Below are 21,946 nucleotides of genomic sequence, written 5' to 3'. Positions count from 1 at the left end.
GGTATTTGTCAGATCCAGAATTGAATTCCTCAAATTTTCTCGGCGGACTAATTTCTTCCATCCCAAATAACAATGTAAGAGTGTCAATCAATATATTTGAATAAAAATCACTTTTATTAATCAATTTTATGTAGTACATGTACATAAATACACATTTGAAGGAGCAGCAATGAAAATCACCATGTATTAAGTATATCACAAAGTAATGCCCATTTTAACCATTATGCTAATGAACTATTGCTCTGTTTATTAGATTGTTAATGAGAACAACAAACTTGATGTTTGGACAAATCAAGGGTTATTGTATATAAGTCAGTCAATGTGTCGATTGGGTGATGGTTGAAATGGGTATTACACCTAAAAATTAAATTTAACAAGAATCTTCAGTACTACCTAAAACAATAATGTTAGGAACTGTAAATACAATGTTACTGGAGGTAAAATGGAAAACATGATCGATATCATTAATATTCCCTGATTTAGGTTAGAACAAACAAACAGTTCATTTATTGGGTAACATTTTACCAATTCTTTTCAGTATTATGGCACACGTCAATTAACTGATCATATGTACAAGGATTTGGTGGTTTGTCTCAATAAACGCTTATAATCACCAGTAAAAGTTCAATTTTACATAGACGACAGACAACACAACTATTCTTATGGCCTAGAAACGAAAATACCGTTACGTATGTTATCCTAAATTGAAAAGACCATCGTTGAACTAGAACTTGTCTCTATTAATAAGCAAATCCTCTGAAAAAACCTCAGTATAGCACCAGTCTAATTTATCAATCCCTTCTTCCACCGCTTACTCTGTTAAACCATATGGTCAAGTACTGGTACAATTACTATTTTTTCCATCATCTGGAATATGAAAGTTTAGCACAGGACTGGAGTCGTAGATTTCGCGCTCATCAATAGCAACTTGATTTTTGATACCATCCATCGAGTTGCTTTCATAACGATAAATTTGAACTGACGGAAATGGCAAATTTCCCTTGCAGATAGGTTCCATGGAAATAGTGGCATTATTGTCTTGGAGCATGCCTAGAATATAATCAATGAGGCATTTTAATGAAATGAAAGAATGTACCTATGTAACGGTACGGAAGTAAATGCAATGTCGGGTTACCTTTGTATTTTCCATGTATGAGCCAATACTTTGGATCACATGATATTTCGTACATTAACTGACTAGCAGGGAGCTCATCTACTGGTGAAACTTCTAACTGATACTGGTACAGTTTACCATCCGAGGTGATTGATGTGTTCAGGTTGTACAGTATCTACAATGTAATATTATAACCTCATATTACAGTGCATAAATAATATACAGGGGCCCCATTTTATAGAGCCGAATATTACCTTGTTGATCGAGATCTCATAGGAGGCTGACTGTGGTTTGGTCATCTTATCATTGCGATATGACAATCTAAACTCGCAGGACGACGATGAAAGCATTGATTGACTTAGATTCCATGCAAACATTGTCTTGTCGCCGGGACTAGTTTCCTATGGGTTAAATGGAAATGCATTAACATAGCTGGAAATATCAGTAAGATGGGAAAAATTCATCGTTCAATGAACAACATCTATAAAGAACCTTACATGAATTGAATCTGGTTTTGGATTCGTTAATTCCTCACCAGCTTGTGACACTTCCAGTTGTTGAGCCATGAAATGCACTTTTTCCTGCGATTCGTTGCGTACCATAATTTGTATAAATTTCCTAAAACAAATGTTATAATGTTACGACTACCAAATGAATGATCAAACAATAAGGTGCAAGTGTTATTATATTATTCACTAGTAATTGTAATCTTTGAAAATAAAAGGTTTTTCTACTCACTGATCGATAATTGTATGCACTTTGTGCGACATCGAAAATGGTCTCAGGAAATTCAAGTCAACATCAGATTTCGAATTCAGCCAGTCATATTCAATCATAACCTAGGATAACAAAGATTTCATTCATCATTAGGCATACTGGGAGACTGGCTTCACTATATACTGACATTTCAACTTCACCTTACCTGATACTGAATTTCTGGTACATTAACAAATTCTGTGATTACTATGGCAGTTTCAGTGTAATCTTGGTATGGTTTAAGTTCGGGCAGTACAATTTCTGATATGGAAAGTCGCATATTGCTGGGAGTCCTAAGTCGTACGATATATCCAGCTTTTATTTCGCCACTACCCGAATGGACTGTGATAGACAAATTCTGAGCTAAACCACCGAATAAACAATCTATAAAAGAAGTCACATTAATCATTAGATCCCGGTAAGTGGATTTCTTTTGAACTGATTGTTTTTGATTTGGAAATGTTTACCGTGATCGACAGGACTCATAGAGACAGTCGGATTGTCCCAGACAATACTATATGAGAGATTGATATCTACAAGTGAGCGCAGAAACTCTATCCGATTATAGACGATGCATAACTGTGTCATGAGGTAATTTGACTGTTCCTCAGCCTAGAATGGAAATAAAATGGCACTAATAAATACGCAGGTTCAGGTTTGTTAGTTATCTGAATACTGTAAATGTACCAATATATATATAAAAGTAACAGGGTCGTTCATAGTTAAAATGTAAAATTACAACTACTGGTAATTCATACATTATAGTATAAACAAACCTTTCCAGTTATGACAACGTTATTGCCACCAGGACTCAATGTTACTGACTGCGCATGTAAACACGATGCATAATTGTCTTTCGTGATTTCCTTGTCGCGGACTAATTGCGGATTACTGTTGTGTCGTTTCATACCGGTGACGCTAGACAACGGTCGATACACTAAACTACTCATCACTAGTAAATCCTTTCGTTTGTACTCGTAGTGTTCCTCGAGCGCTACCGTCTCCGAGAACGATGGTATAAATTTCGGAAGCGCTACCTCGCCGGAACTGGTTGTACTCGTTGTACTGCATATGCTCGAAGATCGATATCGCGAATCGTCGTTCGAACTATCCAAACAATTGTCCGTCGATTGAGTCAACTGGTCGCCCGGCGTACGCGCAACCGCGATACTGATGTCCACGACAATCGACTCGGGCAGTTTACTGTGAATTTCCAATTCTACTTTCACCGTGTCGCCGCATACAATCCTTCGACTAGACATGAATATTCGATCCAACGCAAACAACGTGGACAAGCGTAAATACTGTTGTGAGTCTGAAAGAAGCAAGAGTAATGAACGTCAGTTTTTGTGGTAAAGACACTGTTTAACTCAAAATACAAAATTCCACTTCCATCAGCTACGAACCTAACTGCGTAGATTTTTGTACCAGGTTATCCATGTATTTTTTCCTGGTACTATCAGGGAGCGTTTTACTACCAGACAATACTATACATGATCTGATGTATTTATTATCACAGCCTTGCAATAACTGACAGTCAGCTATTTCTATTCGGGTTGTATCGGCGAGCTCGTGCCAACCTTCATATCTGTACATCTTATATGCGTCTATAAGAAATGACTCTGCTTTGGGATATTCTCCGGAACTCCTGTAACAATATTCATGACAAATACGCGGTACATTCATTTTTAAGAATAATTAACTGCTGCATTAATCCATTATTGATACAAAGAAACTTACAGATAAAACTGAGCCAGGTCTTTGCCAATCATCCTTGCAGACCGCAATCGACCGATGTGCTTAAACGTTCCCATTGCCAGCTCAATTGACTCCTGCAAAAAACAAATATAGATTTCCACATCTGCTTCACAAATTCCCGAATTCATTGGTTTACAAGAAGTGTTGCATGATAGTAACAACTTACTAAATAGTGTTTCTGAAAATGTTCTTTCGATGATAATGCTTCGCGCAATTTATCACACGGAACTGAAGGACGCTCTATACGAAAGATATGAATTTACAACGGATCAGATTCCTCTCAATGTAAAAAGCATGTTCTACATGTCGAACCACAACCATACCTTCTTGCATTGATTGATGTTGTAGTCCAGCTATCAGATCTACAACTGTATTTAGATGATGAGATGAAGTCTCGCAATCGGGCATTAAGCCGCACAATTCACCCAATTCCTTTAACTTCTTCCGTGAATATTCCCAAAGACTGGCCGTGTGTAATGAATAATTGACAATCTGAGATGTATCGTTGTAACGTTCGCACGTTTGCAAAACCTCCCGACAACTCAGAAACACCCAACAAGCAATAGCACCACGTGGAAGACTTAACTGTAACAAAATCAAATAAAATTTTTAATATAAACAAGTCCCATAATGATTTCAGCAATAGATTGAAAGTTCTTGTGTAAATGAGTATATATTTTGAGCAAAATTTCATCTTTAAATTATTGATGATGGCTGTTAGTTTAAAGCCGAAATTTTACTCAAGAACTTTCCATCTTTTGCTGAAATTATGGTGGGACTTCTTACGTATTCATCTTACACGGATATCATGTATCTGTTCGGCCAATACAAAAGTCTTCAAAATTGAATATGAATTCTAGACGGGTTCATGTACTTACATCTAGTATACCGAGCTCTTGTACAGTATTATGAATGAATGGTATCGACCGTGAAGCCACCTCCCACGGCCGATTCAACATCAACAACAACGAGCATTGTCTCGATAGTAAATAATTACGAAAATCGAGCAGCGAAGCTTTATTTTGTTCGATCAGTCCGCGGTTCACTTTATCAACTGTATGCGACAAGCTCAGACCTTCCCAGCACGTAATATTCTGCGAGAACGACGTCAACCATTGAACAGTTACTACAACAAAATAGCTTAAATTTTAAAATCAAAATCTACATTCAAACTATGATTACTATCATTCATTACATTTCTAAAAGGCGTTGAAATACATTCGTAGATACCTCCAGCAGCATGATTAACAACAAACTGAGTAAACAAAGCATCTAGTTCGTCGTACTGTATCATAGCTTCTTCAAATAAACCCAACATCTCAAGCATAAACGCCAACTCCTCCTGAAATATATAATGTCATCATTATGCAAATGGTTGGCTACTGAAGCTCAAACATCTCTATGTCTATGATTCTCATTCCCGACAACTAAAAGCAGTTGATAACTAACTTGTAACATGAAATATTTCGAGAAACTCCAGCCCGCTTCAGTTCTCCGTTCACGTTGAGCTCTCATGTGTTCTTCATATTTACTAACGTTGCGATCGATGGATAGAACAGCCAGTTGACGAATACGCTGTAGTAAGGCTTGCCATGATTCCATACTCCGAGAATCCATTCTTAGTGGATTCCGCAAAGACAAACATCTAAAAACATATAGGCCTACTGGATTATTTCTATTCTGAATCAAATGCATGACAAATATGTGGCTACCTAGTGGATCTTCTCTCCCGAATAAGTAGTCCTTAATGACCCTAAGACAAGATCAAATTTCGGACGAATCAAGATTTGATCGTTTATAAGCAGGAAATAAATCATTCACTTACCGGTCAGGATATTTACTACAGAAATCACTCTTAACCCGGTCAATAACGGTTGATCTCGGTAACAACTTCTTCTTGCCATCGTCATAGTTTACAGAAACTATTAACCAGTCTGATATGTTACGTTCTTTTAACCTCGCTAACCAATGGGATATGTCCTCTTTAACACTGGTTTTATAAACATCAGTATCCTAGAGAAAAAACGTTCACTTCATTGATGAATCATGACATCAAACGCATTTCTAAATTCATTCAATGGCTTCTCAGTTGGTTACCCGGTTCAGTTTTCAGTCAACTTACACAATCAGTCCAGTATGAATGGAAGAACGGTACTTTGATAAGTGATCGATCTCGCTCAGTCGGAAGAATTTCAGTACTAAATGGTACGAATATACCATCAATATGCACATTCCTTGGACGCCCGTAAGACCTGGAAGATTCATATAAGTTGTAAGGTCATTAGTTGATATCCATTAGCACGGGTTATCACACTACAACTTACAATATTTTTAGCCAAAGGACGCTACATATGACTCACCTTTTCCATTCTACAGGCTCTTTGGGTAAGTTTTGACTAAGTGTATTATGTAATTTCGCGAATAGTGCTTGATCTCCATGACCTAAAATAAAATGAAATATCTCAACTTCTGTTGGACTTCGTCAATTTATAAAATCAATCAAAGAAAAGGTGCGTTTGCTAACTCAATTGACCGGACCACTCCGACTGACTTAATCACACAGCCTTCATCAGAAGAGCTGGTTTATATAGGTCAATATCACCAAGCTGACCAACCAAACAGTGAACAGGCACCACTTGTCATCTCAGTCAGCCCAATCGAACACACCTAAAGCAAGAATAGCCTTGCCCTTTGCAGTAGGGTTAGGGTTCTCGTTGAACTTGTTGAGATCTTTTTTCTAACAACAAGACTTGACTGGTTGTGCCTTTGGTTTGCCTCACGCTAGTTGGTAGACTTACATGTGATGATAGGCTTGTGCTCCATTTTATCCCGTCACGTCTCATACATCATAGTTAATCAATGACTATTTCATCGCTTTTTTCTTCGTTGAAAACATGCCTTTTGATTAAAAAAAGCCATTTAAATTCAATTCAATAAAACTTATTTGATTTCCGGGTTTACGCCGCCATCTAGCGGCAACTAGCGGAAACAAAACGTTAGATTACCTTGACATTCTCGGAGCCACCCGCGTTACTGCGTAGCAAGCTTAATTATCGCTTGAAACGGTTTGAAAGATGTCATATGTAGTCACAGCTGGCGGTGTTGATTATCGATAATATCAGTTTCTAAGCCTCTTATTACAGCATGCCTGCTAATTTCCACGTTGTGTTGGCATCCAGGCCAGGTAAGATATCTTGAAAAATATCTAAAATGTGACGAAAGATGATAAAAAAAAATACGTCAGAGATCGAGGACAAATATTATCTTCGCCTGGGTGGCTTCATTCTATATTTTTTCAATTTCATGTCAAATGAATTCAGTTGCGTTGTTTTTTTCTATGTTTTGAATGTAGTGCCAAGGTTCTGGCATTGGTAGGTACCTCTGAGCTCAGACTACCGTACTTTCTTTAATTCAAAGGCAGACATCGTCGTAGTAGTGTATTACAACATGGACATATTTGTTGTACTAATGTAACCACACCCTTCCATACTTTTTCTTGTAATCATCATAATCTGTCAACATTTATCATTTCTGATTATAGGGGTCGATGGAGTGCCCAAAATTGAACACTTTCGCCATGAATCCTGTCCGTATCCGACAGGTCCTTTACAGCCTGGAGAGGTTATTGTTAAGACGCTGTACCTATCTGTTGACCCTGCCCTTGTAAGTTAATCTCCACTTTGCTGCCATAAAGATCTCTGATGGATCAGTTTACCAGCTATATATAAATGGAGGGCTTAAAAATCTTGTGTCTTACAAAAATTCCTACTTCTAGAGGATTGCTTTATTTGTTGACATTTTCAGAGATGCTGCATGAATGAAGACACTGGAGTGCATTATCTTAAACCATGGCTACCAGGCAACACAATGCGGGGTCTGAGCGGAGTAGGAGTGATCGTTGAAAGCAGTTCTAAACGTTTGGAAGTTGGTGATTTGGTAGAATGTGCTCTAACATGGCCGTGGAAGACATATTATTTACGAAATGCAGATTCTTATCCGCCACTGAATAAGGTATTACACCTATTAGTATCATATCTATCATATTGGTTATTGATTTTCAAAATGAATTCATATATTGATGATAGGTTCCAGATTCTTTGGCAGAAACCCCCTCGATGATTCTATCAGTTTTTGGAGGAACAGCTTTAACTGCTTTAATCGGAATCAGAGAAAAAGCTCACATCAAACGTCAAACAAACCAAACAGTCGTTGTGTCGGCAGCTGCTGGATCAACTGGTTCATTTGCAGGACAGGTAACTTCTTGAGACAGTGTCTTAATAATGTTGCTTTTTCGTAAACCATACATACAATATAATGAATGCTCAATACTTTCTTGATTACATGAACAGGTTGTGAGCGATTTAGTGCTAGCCAGCAGGCTGTACTTAAAGTTAAGGCTCTGAAACCATGTGGATAGTGCAATATTTAATTGTCTTGGTATTTTCAAAAGTCCACAGGGTATCCCCCCTTCATTGGCACAGCCTTTATGCTTGGAGATTTCCTATCAATTATGTAGGATCATTCATGGCAAATTAACGATTGTATAAATCTTGTACACATTAATGAATGAACTATTTCAATAAATCTCCATTCTTGGTTATTTTTAGTTTGCTAAGTTAGAAGGTTGTGGCAAAGTGATTGGAATCTGTGGAACAGATGAAAAGAAAGAATACATTGTCGATGAACTGAAATTTGACGGTGCCATCAATTATAAAACTGAGAATATTGCTGAAAGATTACAAGAATTATGTCCTGATGGAGTAGACGTATATTTTGATAATGTTGGTGGTGAAATAAGTAACACTGTCATTCAAAAGGTAAAACATTTTTAGGAAATTGGGTTATTCATTGATCAACCTTGTACAGCCTATGTCTCTATTCCTTCTGCATGTTTATTTACATTTCTAGATGAACAAGAATTCTCATATTGTTCTGTGTGGGCAGATTTCTGTTTACAACAAGGATGAAACCTACCCACCCGCTCTACCAGCTGATGTGCGAAAATACTTGGATGACAACAACATTACCAGGTATATCAAATACCGGTAATGTTTAAAATTATTTCTGATTCTATGTTATGTTTCTTGATTTTTCTATGTAAAGTACTCATGTTTTATAGGGAACGGTTTTTGGTACTGAATTACATTGACCAATTTGAAGCAGCAGTTGAACAGCTTATGAAATGGTTTATCAATGACAACATTAAGGTAAGTGTTCATATGAAATTCTAGTTCTTTGGGAAAGATTCCATATCGGAAGAAACATCGTTTTAATGATAGCGCTCAATGAATTGTTGTTTCAGTATAGAGAATGCATTGAAGAAGGATTGTATAATACTGGCAAAGCATTTGTGAAGATGATGTCTGGTGGTAATATTGGTAAACAAATTGTACATGTTGATAACCCTTAAAACGGTTAAATACTGAAAAAGAGAAGACATGACAGTATCATATCCGACATTCAAACTACTACGTGTGCGAATTGTGAAGCCTGCTTGTATGATTCACGTTAATCAGGGAACCTTTTAGTGATTCTATTTATTTAGTATTTCATATCCTGTGGAGAAGATCGTGTATCAATTGCTGAAAACAACTGTCTCTATTGCTTTTATAGTTACTTTTTATTACGAATGCTGATAGATTTGTTGTAATTTTTTGTTGTTGACCTGTTGATCCAAATAAATCACTATGTTCATACAAGGCCATAACAAGGCCATATATACTTCCATATCGTATATTTTCCTGTTCGCTATGTTGTCCGATAATATATGCGTGTAATTTTAAGAAATACGTATCATTAAGATGTAGGAAATGCATTTTTTTGCCATGAATTATAAAGAATTCTATTGTCTGTAATTCCAAGCTTTATCAATTTCCTTTATTTCTGCCTAATTGGACTTGTTAACTTTCAAAATTCATTCAATGGTTTCTCAGTTGGTTACCAGGTACAGTTCCCAGTCAATACACAATCAGTCCAGTAAGTATAAATGGAAGAACAGTACTTTCATTAAGTGATCCATCTCACTCAGTCGGAAGAATATCAGTATAAAATGGTATAAATATATCTTCAATATGCACATTCCTTGGATGCCCATATGACCTAAAAGATTCAACTTCTAAGGTCAAGTTTAAGTATCCAACAGCTCGTATATTCACACAACAACTTACAATATTTTCAGCCAAAGGACGCTATTTGACACGCCTTTTCCATTCTACTGGCTCTGGGTAAGTTTTGACTATGTATATTATGTAATTTTGCAATCAGATCTTGATCTCCATGAGCTGAAACGAATATCTCAACTTCTGTTGGACTCTTTCAATTCATAAAATCAATCAAAGAAAAGGTGTGTTTGTTGAATGACTGAACTGACGAGTAGCCCTTTAGACTTGTTAAGATCTTATCTTTTTCGATACGTTGTAGTTTTTTTTACTGGTTTGCCTCACGCTAAATAGTAGACTACTCTGACTGGCATACCACGATTTAACGCCCCCGAGTTCCCCGTCAACCTCATCTACCGGTACCGCCTGAAGGCGCTTTTACGAAATTGAATCTGATTCAGTTTAGCTAAATCCGATTTGATGTCGGGAAACAAAAGGTTTAGTAAATCGAATCGTGTTTCGTAAATGAGTCGAATAAATTTATCAATTTAAAGGTCGCGATTCAAAAGAAAATGGGCGTCAATGGTGACCGAATTATTGATAGATGATGGTCTGCGATACATGTCTTAAGCCCGCGGTCGAAGAGGACGCCATGTTGGATTTCACTGACTAAATCGCCACTAGCTCGCCGAGCAAGTTAGTCGATTTAATAAATCAGTTTACTAAACCGCGTCCATAAACGAGTTGATTTACCAAATCCGATTCACTAAACCGCGTGCCGTAAACGTGAAACTTAAATCGATTTACAAAGATTCAGTTTCGTAAAAGCGCCTAGAATTTCATGGAAGAGAACTTTGCATCGATTTGCATCTAGAATGTACAGAAAAACCCCGATTTACCGCCCCTCGCGTCGCCAGCGTAATCTTCTAGCACAATCTTTAGTGAATGAGTGTGTTACAATATTTCCCGATAAAGTTGAATGAGTAACTCTCTCCTTAATCATATTTATGTGGTACGCCGCCGTAAAACTATATACCGATGACCTCATTCATCGATGGTGCGATGACTTCATTGTATTGTAAGTCTTCTATTGTGTATAATCGGCCCTCCGTTAAAGTAATTACCGGGGTAATGATTAGAACTGTTCAATTAAGATGGCATCAACCGTGCCAAAACGAATTCCATGTTTAGTTCTAAACATGGCATGTGGCAGTTAGCCTACTATGCCTTAGATATGAATTCATGAATTCGAGGAGAGGCTGGAATGAGGCGATCGTATCGTATTACTATTGAATGTAATTAAATGGATGCACGTAATTTATAAGGTTTTTTACTTCACTCGGAAAATAAATATTTGGAATGTCTCCACATGATCGCCGTCGGTGTCTCGAACGTGACTTTACGATACGAGGCCGTGTATAGATGATTTCCTAGTCTCTCGAATCATACTTAAGATTATCTAAGGCATAATAAAAACATGAAATGATCAGAATTAAAGAAAAACCAAGAACATGCCAATCAAATGGTATGCCATGCCAGGCTTAGAACATGCCCATTCAAGAATCGATCAGCGATCCGGGTGTGGGGATGACTCGCGTCTAAATTTTTAGCCTACTAGTTTTCCTGATCGCGATTTGTTTGTCAAAAAATTCAGTTGCAAGGTTTTTTTTGTATAGATTTTATATGTTAAGTGTATATACCCATAATTCATCACAAATAACATTAACGGTACATAGTTCTGAGCAGAATTGTAGGTATTTGGTTGACCTAAACCCCATTCACCGCCACTCAATTTACCGCTAAAATCGGGGATGGCGTGCGGGCTGTATTTGCGATGCTGAGCTCTGGTTTCATTTTCTCGCCACGAAACAAAACTTGAAATTTTCGGAGCCACCCCCGTTATTAGATATCAAGCTAACTATCGCAAACAACTGTTTGAAAGTTGTCAAATGTGTCACAGCTGGCGGTGTCGATCACATCAATAATATCAGTTTCCATAGTCTCTTATTACAGCATGCCTGCTAATTTCCACATTGCGTTGGCATTCAGGCCAGGTAAAATATCTTACAAAATATCTATCGACAAAAAGCTTAGATTGTGACAGACTGCTCCGCCGGCCAGTCAAAATTCAATAAGTCTGATCTCTAGGCTAAATTTACATATTTTGTGGCTTCATTTTAAGTTTATCAATCATGTCAAATGAATTCAGATGCATGTATTTTATGTTTTACATTTAATGCCACTTGCGTTGGTAAGTGCCACCACTGACAGACACATTCGTTGCACTGATAACCACGCCCTTCTATATCCTTGCTTTGTCAACATTTTATTATTTCTGATTGTAGGGGTCGATGGAGAGCCTAAAATTGAACATTTTCGTCATGAATCCTGTCCGTATCCTACAGGTCCTTTACAGCCTGGGGAGGTTATTGTTAAGACGCTGTTCCTATCTGTTGACCCTGCCCTTGTAAGTTGATCTTCACTTTGCCGTCATAAAGATCTCTAATGGGTCAGTTTACCAGCTATATATAAAGGGAGGGCTTAATCTTGTATGTCTTACAAGAATTTATTGGTATATATTCAGAGATGCTGCATGAATGAAGACACTGGAGTGCATTATCTTAAACCATGGCTACCAGGCAACACAATGCGGGGTCTGAGCGGAGTAGGAGTGATCGTTGAAAGCAGTTCTAAACGTTTGGAAGTTGGTGATTTGGTAGAATGTGCTCTAACATGGCCGTGGAAGACATATTATTTACGAAATGCAGATTCTTATCCGCCACTGAATAAGGTATAAGCTTAAGACATATTAGTATGACAATGTCTATCTATCTATAAATGAATTCATATATTGATGATAGGTTCCAGATTCTTTGGCAGAAACCCCCTCGATGATTCTATCAGTTTTTGGAGGAACAGCTTAAACTGCTTTAATCGGAATCAGAGAAAAAGCTCACATCAAACCTCAAACAAACCAAACATTTGTTGTGTAGGCAGCTGCTGGATCAACTGGCTCATTTGCAGGACAGGTAACGTCTTGAGACAGTGTCTTAATTGGCTTCGCATTTTAAATAGTCCAGGGCATCCCCTTTTTATTGGTACAGCCTTTAGGCTTGGGATCTCCATCCTTGATTATTTTCAGTTTGCTAAGTTGGAAGGTTGTGGCAAAGTTATTGGAATCTGTGGAATGGATGAAAAGAAAGAATACATCATCGATGAACTAAAATTTGACGGTGCCATCAATTATAAAACTGAGAATATTGCTGAAAGATTACAAGAATTATGTCCTGATGGAGTAGACGTATATTTTGATAATGTTGGTGGTGAAATAAGTAACACTGTCATTCAAAAGGTAAAATATTTTTAGCAAATTTGGTCATTCATTGAGTAACCTTGTACAGCCTATGTCTCCATTCCTTCTGTATGTTTATTACATTTTTTAGATGAACAAGAATTCTCATATTGTTCTGTGTGGGCAGATTTCTGTTTACAACAAGGATGAAACCTACCCACCCGCTCTACCAGCTGATGTGCGAAAATACGTAGATGACAACAATATTACCAGGTAAATCAAATACTGGTAATGTTTAAAATTATTTCTGATTCTATGTTATGTTTCTTGATTTTTCTATGTAAAGTACTCATGTTTTATAGGGAACGGTTTTTGGTACTGAATTACATTGACCAATTTGAAGCAGCAGTTGAACAGCTTATGAAATGGTTTATCAATGACAACATTAAGGTAAATGTGCATATAAAATTCAATCTCTTTGGGAAAGATTCCATATCGGAAGAAACATCGTTTTAATGATAGCGCTCAATGAATTGTTGTTTCAGTATAGAGAATGCATTGAAGAAGGATTGTATAATACTGGCAAAGCATTTGTGAAGATGATGTCTGGTGGTAATATTGGTAAACAAATTGTACATGTTGATAACCCTTAAAACGGTTGAATACTGAAAAAGAGAAGACATGCAATTTGTAAAGCCTGCTTGTATGATTCACATTTATCAGGGAGCCTTTATATGACCTAGTGATTCTATTTATTTGGCATTTCATTTATATACTGCGAATATAATCGTGTATTAATTGCTGAAAACAACTGTCTCTAGTCAATGACAGGAATTTTTATTTTCCGAGAATTGCTTTTAATATAGTTACTTTTAATTACGAATGCTTTACGATTTTTTCGTATTTTGTTTTTGTTGTTGACCTGTTGATCCAATTACATCACAATGTTCGTACAATGCCATATACATGTACTTCCATATATATATATTTGTCTGATGGTATTTGCATGTTGTTTCGAGACAATGCAATTTGCTATGAATTCTATTGTCTGTAATTCCAAGCCTTTTTGCTTTTCTCTATTTCTCCCAAATTTAGATTGTTATCTTTGAGGCGTCCATCAGGTCATCAATTTCTGATTTACCTGTGATGAGTCGCCTAGAATTACTTGTATTGAAATCTGAGGTTTGACCATCGATTTTTGTTTTAACCTTATCTTAGAGCTTTAGTTATATGGTAAACGTATTTAGTTGTATGGTAAACGTATTTGTAATCAGGAATGTATTACATAAAATCTAATCACTCAGATATAACATTCATGTGACACCAACTTCACGGTATCCATTTCTATAGTTGTCGGTTGGATTTTGATTTGATTTTCACATCAATCTTATTACCGTAAGCTGTAAGTCTAATTAAACTAAATTGAATTGTCGACATTGGCCTTCCATTTAAATATTTTGGTTTGTTATTGATGATGCTACCATCGTGTCGCCACCTTCAGTTCTAGTCTTCTATTTCATTTTAGAATATAAATTCTTTGCACTAGATCGTATAATTAAGTATCACCTTTTACTTCTCGACAATCGTAGAGTTGGTACCGCAATCATGTAGGACTGTATATGTTGGTAATTATTGAATGGTCTGATTTTCTATTTGCATTTTTCTGTGTATTTCAACAATTACTGTTGATTTTAAAAAAATGAATCTAAGACGAAATAATCATAATCATAAATTATAAGATAAAACGTAAAGCTGCTATTGTTCGTGTATTTTTAAAACTTAAATTACTCAATCGTTTTTGTTTAGAATGTAGGCGCTAAGTGGAAGATAATGGAGCTTATTTAGCCGTGTTTTTGTAGTTGCGACGTTTGAATTTTTCACGAATTGGTCGCTAGTCTGTGATTGAAATGAAAATATATTTCGTTCATAATATTTATTATATTATGTATATATCCATAGCCGTTGCTTGACGTAATAAATCTATACTTCTAAAAATTCTAGTTGTCTTAATTTCGATGGATGTTTTAGAGCCCATCGGAGCCAAGCCAGTCCGCTGTTATTTGCATCTATCGTATTCAACAATGAAGCACTTACAGAGATTTTCCAGTCAACTCTATTTAACCGCAATTCGAGTCAATCCGACTCGTGCTATTCACGCTAGCTTATTTAGACCCTGCCCTATTATAACAAATCTACACATTGTCGTATATTTTCTATTTCAATGGAAACCAGAGCACGGACTATGTTCACCTAGTCCTGGAAGTGTGTCCACAGTGATCTACGACACTCAACGATCCTACCCAGATGTACACTGACTAGGTTATTGGCGAAGGACTGCTACGTTTGGACAGGCTTTACGCGTATGGATAAAACGATAATTATTGACCGGTTGATTACGACTGACCGCGCTCATCTTCAGCTGGGCAGCGACGGAGGTATATATGTCAACATCTTATTCTTGTAAAACATAAATATATAGATAAATATTAGATAATATATTTGATAATATCACTTATTATGTTAATCAGTTCAAATAATCTGTACAACAAGTGACAGATAGATAGATATTTATTTTTCGTAAACCGTACAAACAATATAATTGATAATCGATACTATTATTATTTTTTTCATAAATACATGATGTAGGTTCCGAGGGATACAGTGCGAGCCGAAAGGCTGTACTTAGAAAATTAAGGCACTGAAACCCTGGGATTCGACTAATCCATCAGGATTTTCACCATCTTGTTTCCAAACTTCTAAATCCAATATCTTCTATAGTATTAAAGAAACAAACTGTCGAAAAAGCGAGGAATTACAAAAACAAATTGTTATTATCTTCTATCTGTAAACTTCATGTTCTGCTTCGGTGCAAAGGTTTCGTTGGTTGAAAACAATTGTGCGTGACCCCGAGAACGTATACATTGAATCGAGAATTTTTTCGCTGTGCCTATGAAAATCCCTGAATCAAACGAAAAACATGCCCGTTTTTGCAATAATGAATACCCAGAGTCATATGTTTTATGTATACGAAATAGCATTGACAAAATTTTTTCTGTACGTTTAATGAATATGAAAAATTAACCCGGTGTGCGATCGTTTCACTATGGTGGCTGATAACGACCACATGCATTGATTTTTACATGACCTTGATTATAGAAAAATTATAGAAAACGAAATATTATGGAGCAAAAACCAAAAGATTCGTTTTTTTGTATACGATTTTTCGTTTTTGCACACTAGCAAAAACGAACTATTCAAACTAACTAAATTACTAAAATCACATAAAACATTCATGGACACTTATTTGTTTCCCGATGACGCTTTGCTGATTGCAGGGCAATGGGACGAAAAATGTATTCCCCTGGAGTAATGGAGTTAGATGAAACGGAGAAAAAACAAGAGGAATCTGAACCATCTAGAGAAGTTTGGTCGAATCAAATCGAGTTCATTCTGACTTGCGTCGGTTTCTCTGTAGGTCTTGGAAATGTTTGGCGTTTTCCATATCTCTGTTACAAAAATGGAGGTGGTAAGTATGAAATCTTGGTCAACAATAAATGTATGAAAAATATATGATATTTTTCAGATAAGCATTCGTAATTTTTAAGCATTTTATTCCAATCTACATCGGCTCGAACTATATACAATACCAAAACACTTTATTTGAAGTAAAGCATCATCAAAATAATTCCCCTGAAAATACCAAATACTATTGTACTCGGAAAAAAATATGGAGAAAATATAACTAAAATTTGATAACGTTTAACAATATTTACCTAGTTGTTTGTAAATCAAATGATCCAGTTGACGGATCGCTAAATGAATATATTTGCTATCCAACGTACTTATAATTCATAGAACATCATACAATCGTCACAAAATAATTAGAAAAACGTTATTGGTGTTATTTTCAGGTGCTTTCCTTATCCCGTATATTTTATGTTTGGTTTGCTGCGGAGTACCGATATTTTTTATGGAAGTGGCAGTAGGGCAGTATATGAGTTTAGGCGGATGGAAGGCATGGCGTATATGCCCTTTAATGCAAGGTGCGCTTTTAGTCCACAACTTGGAATACCGTAAGAAAGGTATAAAAGCAAAGCTGTAAATCATTGCCCCATTTTCATGTAGGTATCGGAGGCTCGAATCTGGTGATTGTCTGTTTGACAAGCGTATACTACATAGTGATTCTGACCTGGGCAGTTTATTACTGTATTTTCGCGTTCAACACAGTGTTACCCTGGTCAAATTGCGATAATTACTGGAACACGGATGCGTAAGTGACACAAAACCATTTAAATCTCTATTTCGAAGATTACAAACGACCAAATACGAATGGTACGTTAGTTTAATTTCCACCTTAATAATTTTCAGATGTAGTCACCGCATTGCGGCGTTGAATTGCAGTATGACAGATGGATCCGTTAATAGTACATGTGAACTACAGAAAAATATCACAGGGGTTGACCCTGTGGTGGAATTTTGGGAGTAAGTGTTGGATTGAGACATATCCAGAAAGTCAAAATATTCACTGTTATATACGTATGTAATTATTCATATGAAATTAACTGTAACTGCATTTATGGGTTTCTAGATAACGAGGTCTTATTATTCGTCGATTCTCGATGTTTTTGCGCGTATATTTTTCAGGAGGAGATTTTTACAGATATCAGGAGGTATAGATGAACCCGGTACTCTAATATGGCAGATGGTGTTGTGTTTAATATTCGTTTGGATACTGGTCTACCTTTGTATATTTCGTGGTGTGAAATGGACGGGGAAGGTACAGTACCATTTCTTTAATATGTATAATCATTGTAGATAGTTTGTGTTTTACTATTAGGGCAGATATTTGGGCAAGACGCTTACAGTGACTTTTGCATTTCGTAGTGATTTTTTTCTATTTGCTAGGTGGTCTATTTCACAGCACTTTTCCCGTACGTGGTTTTAACGGCTCTACTCATACGAGGAGCGACGCTGGACGGAGCTTTAGATGGAATCATATTCTATCTAAAACCGGATTTCAGGTCGCTTCTGATTCCACAGGTTTGTAGACTTCGTTTTTCGAGAAACATCGGAAAAGCTGGATCGAGTTCATCATTTTCAACTGATATCATTTCCAGGTTTGGATTGATGCTGGGACGCAAATATTTTTCAGTTATGCTATCGGTATCGGAGCGTTGATATCATTAGGTAGCCATAATAAATACAACAACAACTGCTACAAGTATGTTTCATAGACAATTATTTGTTTCTATCGAGATGAGTTTATATTGTTCTGTATAATTATAGGTTTGAAAAAAATTGTAGTCTGTGATATGATTCCTTTGCAGGCAATGCGCAATAATCGCGGCCATTAACAGCGGTACCAGCTTATATTCGGGATTTGCTATTTTTACAATTCTCGGATTCATGGCTAAAGAGGCCGGCGTACCGATATCCGAAGTCGCTGAAAAAGGTTGATAACTTATTTCCATGTATAGATTAAACTTCATCAACGGAAAGGCACATTTTCTATTTTCATTGTTTTAGGTCCGGGCTTAGCGTTCATCGCATATCCTCGTGCTGTCGCTGAAATGCCTTTACCGCAGCTATGGGCAGTGCTGTTCTTCCTGATGATTCTCGTTCTCGGTATTGACAGCCAGGTATATAAATCATATCTAATTCAATTCAATAACAATCATTTTTTTTCATGAAACATAAATGATCATCATTACATGTTACTTCTTTTCTTAGAACGAGACGATACTTTTTCTCAGAATCTGTTTTAAGGGAGTCGTTTTGATTTTCAGTTCGTTCAGTGCGAGGCTGTTGTGACAGTATTAGGCGATTTCTTTCCTCGCTTTTTCAGTAAAAGTCCAACCCGAGAATTCGGTATCGCTATATATTGTTTTATCACGTTCTTGTTCAGTCTGTGCATGATGACAAACGTAAGCTATTAACTTCTGTTTGGTCATTGATTCTTACCTTATGAAATCCACTTCCACAAGTTTTGATTAAAAAAAATGAATTTTTTTTTTGTTTCAGGGAGGAATGTATATATTCCAAATGTTTGATTATTATTCGGCCAGTGGTTTCTGCTTGCTTTGGGTGTGTTTCTGGGAATGCGTAACTATCGGTTGGTTTTACGGTAAGTATACAATGTGCTCCTGCCCTATAAGAAAATCGGTACTCGTTTACCAGTTATTGCAACATAAAAACATGATGATAAAATTTTCTTCTCGGCGTAACTGTGCCGGGGAACTACTACTTAATACACAGTTGACTGATTTTATATGCTTCATATCACGGCAGGTGGTAGAAGATTTTATGACAATATTCAAGCGATGGTTGGCTACCGAATAAATCCATGGTTTATGATTTGTTGGATGGGACTTGCACCGATTATAGCTATGGTCGGTATATAAGAAATATATATTACTATTGACCGCGATATCAATTTTGAGAAATGCATATATCTTATTGATATTGTGAATCACGTACCGTTATCTTTCTTTTTTAGGCGATATTCATATTCAGTGCTGTGAAATTTCAATTACTCAGTTACAACGGAGTGTATTTGTATCCAACCTGGGCTCAGGTTTTGGGAGTTTGCCTTGGTTTACTATCCATGGTACAAATACCAATTATAATGCTAGTTAAGATCATTAGGACTCCTGGAACCCTGAAAGAGGTATGATGGACGCAATGATAAACGGAAACTAATTTGCCCAGCGTAATTTAAAAAAAAAAACAGAAAATAATACATCATGTTCGATTGTCCTCAATTCTTTCATTGTTATTGAGATTTGATAATTTTTTTCAATGCTTTCCTACAACAGTCTGCAGTTGTGCTATGGATTTTCAAAAATATTTGCTGGGAACATATTTTCCCCTGATGTTCAACATCTTTTTTAAATATAGGTTATTCGCAATTTTTGATGTTTTCAACCAAGACTACTTTCTCATATTCCCATGGTGATGAGTGGTGTCATCTATGAATGTTTTTCAAAATGGTACATGAATAAATACATTATCTTATTTTCAGCGAGTGAGATATTTAATGAAGCCCCAGTTACAGCCACATCAATTGCGCCCGCAAGACAAGAATGAACCACTACGAGCAACGAAGATTGTTGGCGAGGAAACTAAATTATTTTTATAAAATAACTTATTTCACTTATTTCATAAGTTTTTTTTCACTTCGAAAGTCTTTCATTTTCGAAAGTCTCCTGGAGTGACTAAAAAATTCGATTTATTTAATATGTGTGTATTGATTATTTTGGTACTTTTTTGTATGTATCCTAAATTAAATGTCTTTTAACGAGTGCATATGAGGGTGAATGAGGGTGTGTATGTGGGAGTGAGTGGACGAGGGATTAGAACTAATTCAAGCCAACTTTGACTTTTCCTAATTCCTCGCATAATCTATTGATACAATGATTGATGTTATACTTTCACACTACATGTATTATGTATTATGTATGGTATTGTAATAACATTTCTTTGTATCAATCTATTATGCAAATAAACAATTATATATTTATATATATACATATATTTTAACTATAACTATAACTACTCACTAAGATGATCCATTCCTTTAATATAAATCACTTGGTTATGTCTGAAGACCGAAATATTAGTCAATCAACATATCTGTTTTCTCTTAAATTGTGTTTTTGGCGATCAGTTTTAAACGAGTCCCAAAATAGCTTCCCTATTTTCAGTTGATTGGTTTGAGATCATCAGATATCACGGCTTCTGGTACTTTACATATAGTCTTGGAGAAATGTGTAGCCTAAAGAACCTGCTCTGAAAATACTCAGACAATCTAAAATGTAATGATAATAACAATAACAAGTCTTTATTTCGTACAAAAAGTACAGACTACAAGAGGAGAAAAAAGGAATACAAAATACAAAAAAAAATCCACATTCAAATGGAAAAACGTATAGACTGAATAATTTAAGGACATAGATTCAAAGCTACGTGTAGGCTACATGACTAAGCAGAAAAAGTAATTGTTGATTAGGTCTTTTATCTCATTTTTGCTAAATTGAAAGTTAGGAGATTGATAAAACAGTACACAAACTAAGTCAAAAATTTGTAATTTACTTATAACATCCGTTTTCCTTCTGAACATCCATCAACATTATAAACAAGATACTGCGTAGTTAGTGGGACGACCGATCTCAAGTGTTTGCCACCCGGTTAACTAGCATCCATACTAAAAACTGAGTGTATGTGGTTAGGATCTTGGAAAGCTAGAAACGATAAACCTTTGGACTTAAATTGGAAGAAATCAATGAAAATTTATGGAATTCATTTCGGAAATGAGAACACTGATGATTTAAACTGGAATCCGAAAATAAATAAAATTCAAAATATTATAAATCTTTGGCGCCAAACTAAATTATCTTTACATGGCAAAAAGGTTGTCATAAACTCTGTTATACTACCTATATTATGGTACACTTCCGAGATTTTTCCAATTCCAGATAGATATATCAAAATCTTTGAACCAAAAATCATCAATTTCCTATGGGACAATGGAAAACGCCTTGTCAGTAAAGACATAATACATAAAAAAATCGAACACGGAGGTCTCGACTTACACAACATTAAATAAAGACAACAAACACAGGCAATTAAGACGATTATAAACCACGCTCTAAAACCAACACACTGGAAACCACTTATCAACTACAATCTGCAAAAATATCTAGGCCCAGGCTGGAATATTTCAAACATCATTCACAATGAAATACCCCAAAAAGTCATTACAAATGACGACTACAGGCATTTATTAAAATCATGGACAGTTTTTCAGCAACATCTAGTTACAACTGAGACCATTACCGAAATTCTGCAAAAACCTATTTTTGGCAACCCAAAAATTAAGCTCAACAAGAAAACCAATTTCACAGAATACATACATCACGGTATAATCAA

General features: G+C 36.1%; 5 protein-coding genes across 10 annotated transcripts; 4 read left to right on the top strand and 1 right to left on the bottom strand.

The window, feature by feature from the left end:
- Positions 1 to 155: 155 nt before the first annotated feature.
- LOC141903999 (trafficking protein particle complex subunit 10-like) lies at positions 156 to 6,555 on the bottom strand. Its single transcript, XM_074792431.1, has 19 exons — positions 6,427 to 6,555; positions 5,989 to 6,070; positions 5,751 to 5,880; positions 5,454 to 5,641; positions 5,078 to 5,273; positions 4,859 to 4,970; positions 4,507 to 4,754; positions 3,952 to 4,213; positions 3,795 to 3,868; positions 3,611 to 3,702; positions 3,277 to 3,518; positions 2,647 to 3,185; positions 2,338 to 2,482; positions 2,037 to 2,254; positions 1,853 to 1,953; positions 1,612 to 1,732; positions 1,369 to 1,515; positions 1,136 to 1,289; positions 156 to 1,050 (listed from the first exon to the last, which is right to left on the bottom strand). Exons 1-19 carry the CDS (start codon positions 6,449 to 6,451, stop codon positions 833 to 835), a joined length of 3,294 nt encoding a protein of 1,097 aa, XP_074648532.1. The 5' UTR covers positions 6,452 to 6,555; the 3' UTR covers positions 156 to 832.
- A 114-nt stretch (positions 6,556 to 6,669) lies between these two features.
- Positions 6,670 to 9,475, top strand: LOC141898097 (prostaglandin reductase 2-like). The gene is made up of 8 exons (XM_074783915.1): positions 6,670 to 6,812; positions 7,170 to 7,291; positions 7,433 to 7,639; positions 7,714 to 7,881; positions 8,236 to 8,445; positions 8,537 to 8,658; positions 8,748 to 8,835; positions 8,931 to 9,475. The coding sequence occupies exons 1-8, from the start codon at positions 6,773 to 6,775 to the stop codon at positions 9,036 to 9,038; spliced, it is 1,065 nt and encodes a 354-aa protein (XP_074640016.1). The 5' UTR covers positions 6,670 to 6,772; the 3' UTR covers positions 9,039 to 9,475.
- Positions 9,476 to 11,349: 1,874 nt separating this feature from the next.
- LOC141898100 (prostaglandin reductase 2-like) lies at positions 11,350 to 12,744 on the top strand. The gene is made up of 4 exons (XM_074783917.1): positions 11,350 to 11,780; positions 12,072 to 12,193; positions 12,311 to 12,517; positions 12,588 to 12,744. Exons 1-4 carry the CDS (start codon positions 11,741 to 11,743, stop codon positions 12,648 to 12,650), a joined length of 432 nt encoding a protein of 143 aa, XP_074640018.1. The 5' UTR covers positions 11,350 to 11,740; the 3' UTR covers positions 12,651 to 12,744.
- On the top strand, positions 12,644 to 13,885 carry LOC141898099 (prostaglandin reductase 2-like). Its single transcript, XM_074783916.1, has 5 exons — positions 12,644 to 12,755; positions 12,869 to 13,078; positions 13,170 to 13,291; positions 13,381 to 13,468; positions 13,564 to 13,885. The coding sequence occupies exons 2-5, from the start codon at positions 12,914 to 12,916 to the stop codon at positions 13,669 to 13,671; spliced, it is 483 nt and encodes a 160-aa protein (XP_074640017.1). The 5' UTR covers positions 12,644 to 12,755; positions 12,869 to 12,913; the 3' UTR covers positions 13,672 to 13,885.
- Positions 13,886 to 14,036: 151 nt separating this feature from the next.
- Positions 14,037 to 20,487, top strand: LOC141898096 (sodium- and chloride-dependent creatine transporter 1-like). Of its 6 annotated transcripts, none has more exons than XM_074783913.1 (17): positions 14,037 to 14,420; positions 14,544 to 14,643; positions 15,251 to 15,453; positions 16,494 to 16,544; positions 16,930 to 17,061; positions 17,144 to 17,288; positions 17,387 to 17,500; positions 17,663 to 17,795; positions 17,924 to 18,058; positions 18,136 to 18,239; positions 18,346 to 18,470; positions 18,545 to 18,657; positions 18,805 to 18,942; positions 19,040 to 19,142; positions 19,307 to 19,407; positions 19,515 to 19,685; positions 20,040 to 20,487. In XM_074783913.1, exons 3-17 carry the CDS (start codon positions 15,381 to 15,383, stop codon positions 20,154 to 20,156), a joined length of 1,755 nt encoding a protein of 584 aa, XP_074640014.1. In that variant the 5' UTR covers positions 14,037 to 14,420; positions 14,544 to 14,643; positions 15,251 to 15,380; the 3' UTR covers positions 20,157 to 20,487. The 6 variants fall into 6 exon arrangements, with proteins under 6 accessions (XP_074640014.1, XP_074640010.1, XP_074640011.1 ...); XM_074783909.1 differs by having other exon boundaries at positions 16,354 to 16,544; XM_074783911.1 differs by having other exon boundaries at positions 14,350 to 14,413; positions 16,354 to 16,544.
- The last annotated feature ends 1,459 nt before the right edge of the window (positions 20,488 to 21,946 follow it).

This window comes from Tubulanus polymorphus, chromosome 1 (genome assembly GCF_964204645.1).
Source record: "Tubulanus polymorphus chromosome 1, tnTubPoly1.2, whole genome shotgun sequence".
NCBI lineage: Eukaryota > Metazoa > Nemertea > Palaeonemertea > Tubulaniformes > Tubulanidae > Tubulanus > Tubulanus polymorphus.
Note: the sequence above shows the minus strand (reverse complement) of the source record. Positions and strands in the feature narration are given on the sequence as shown.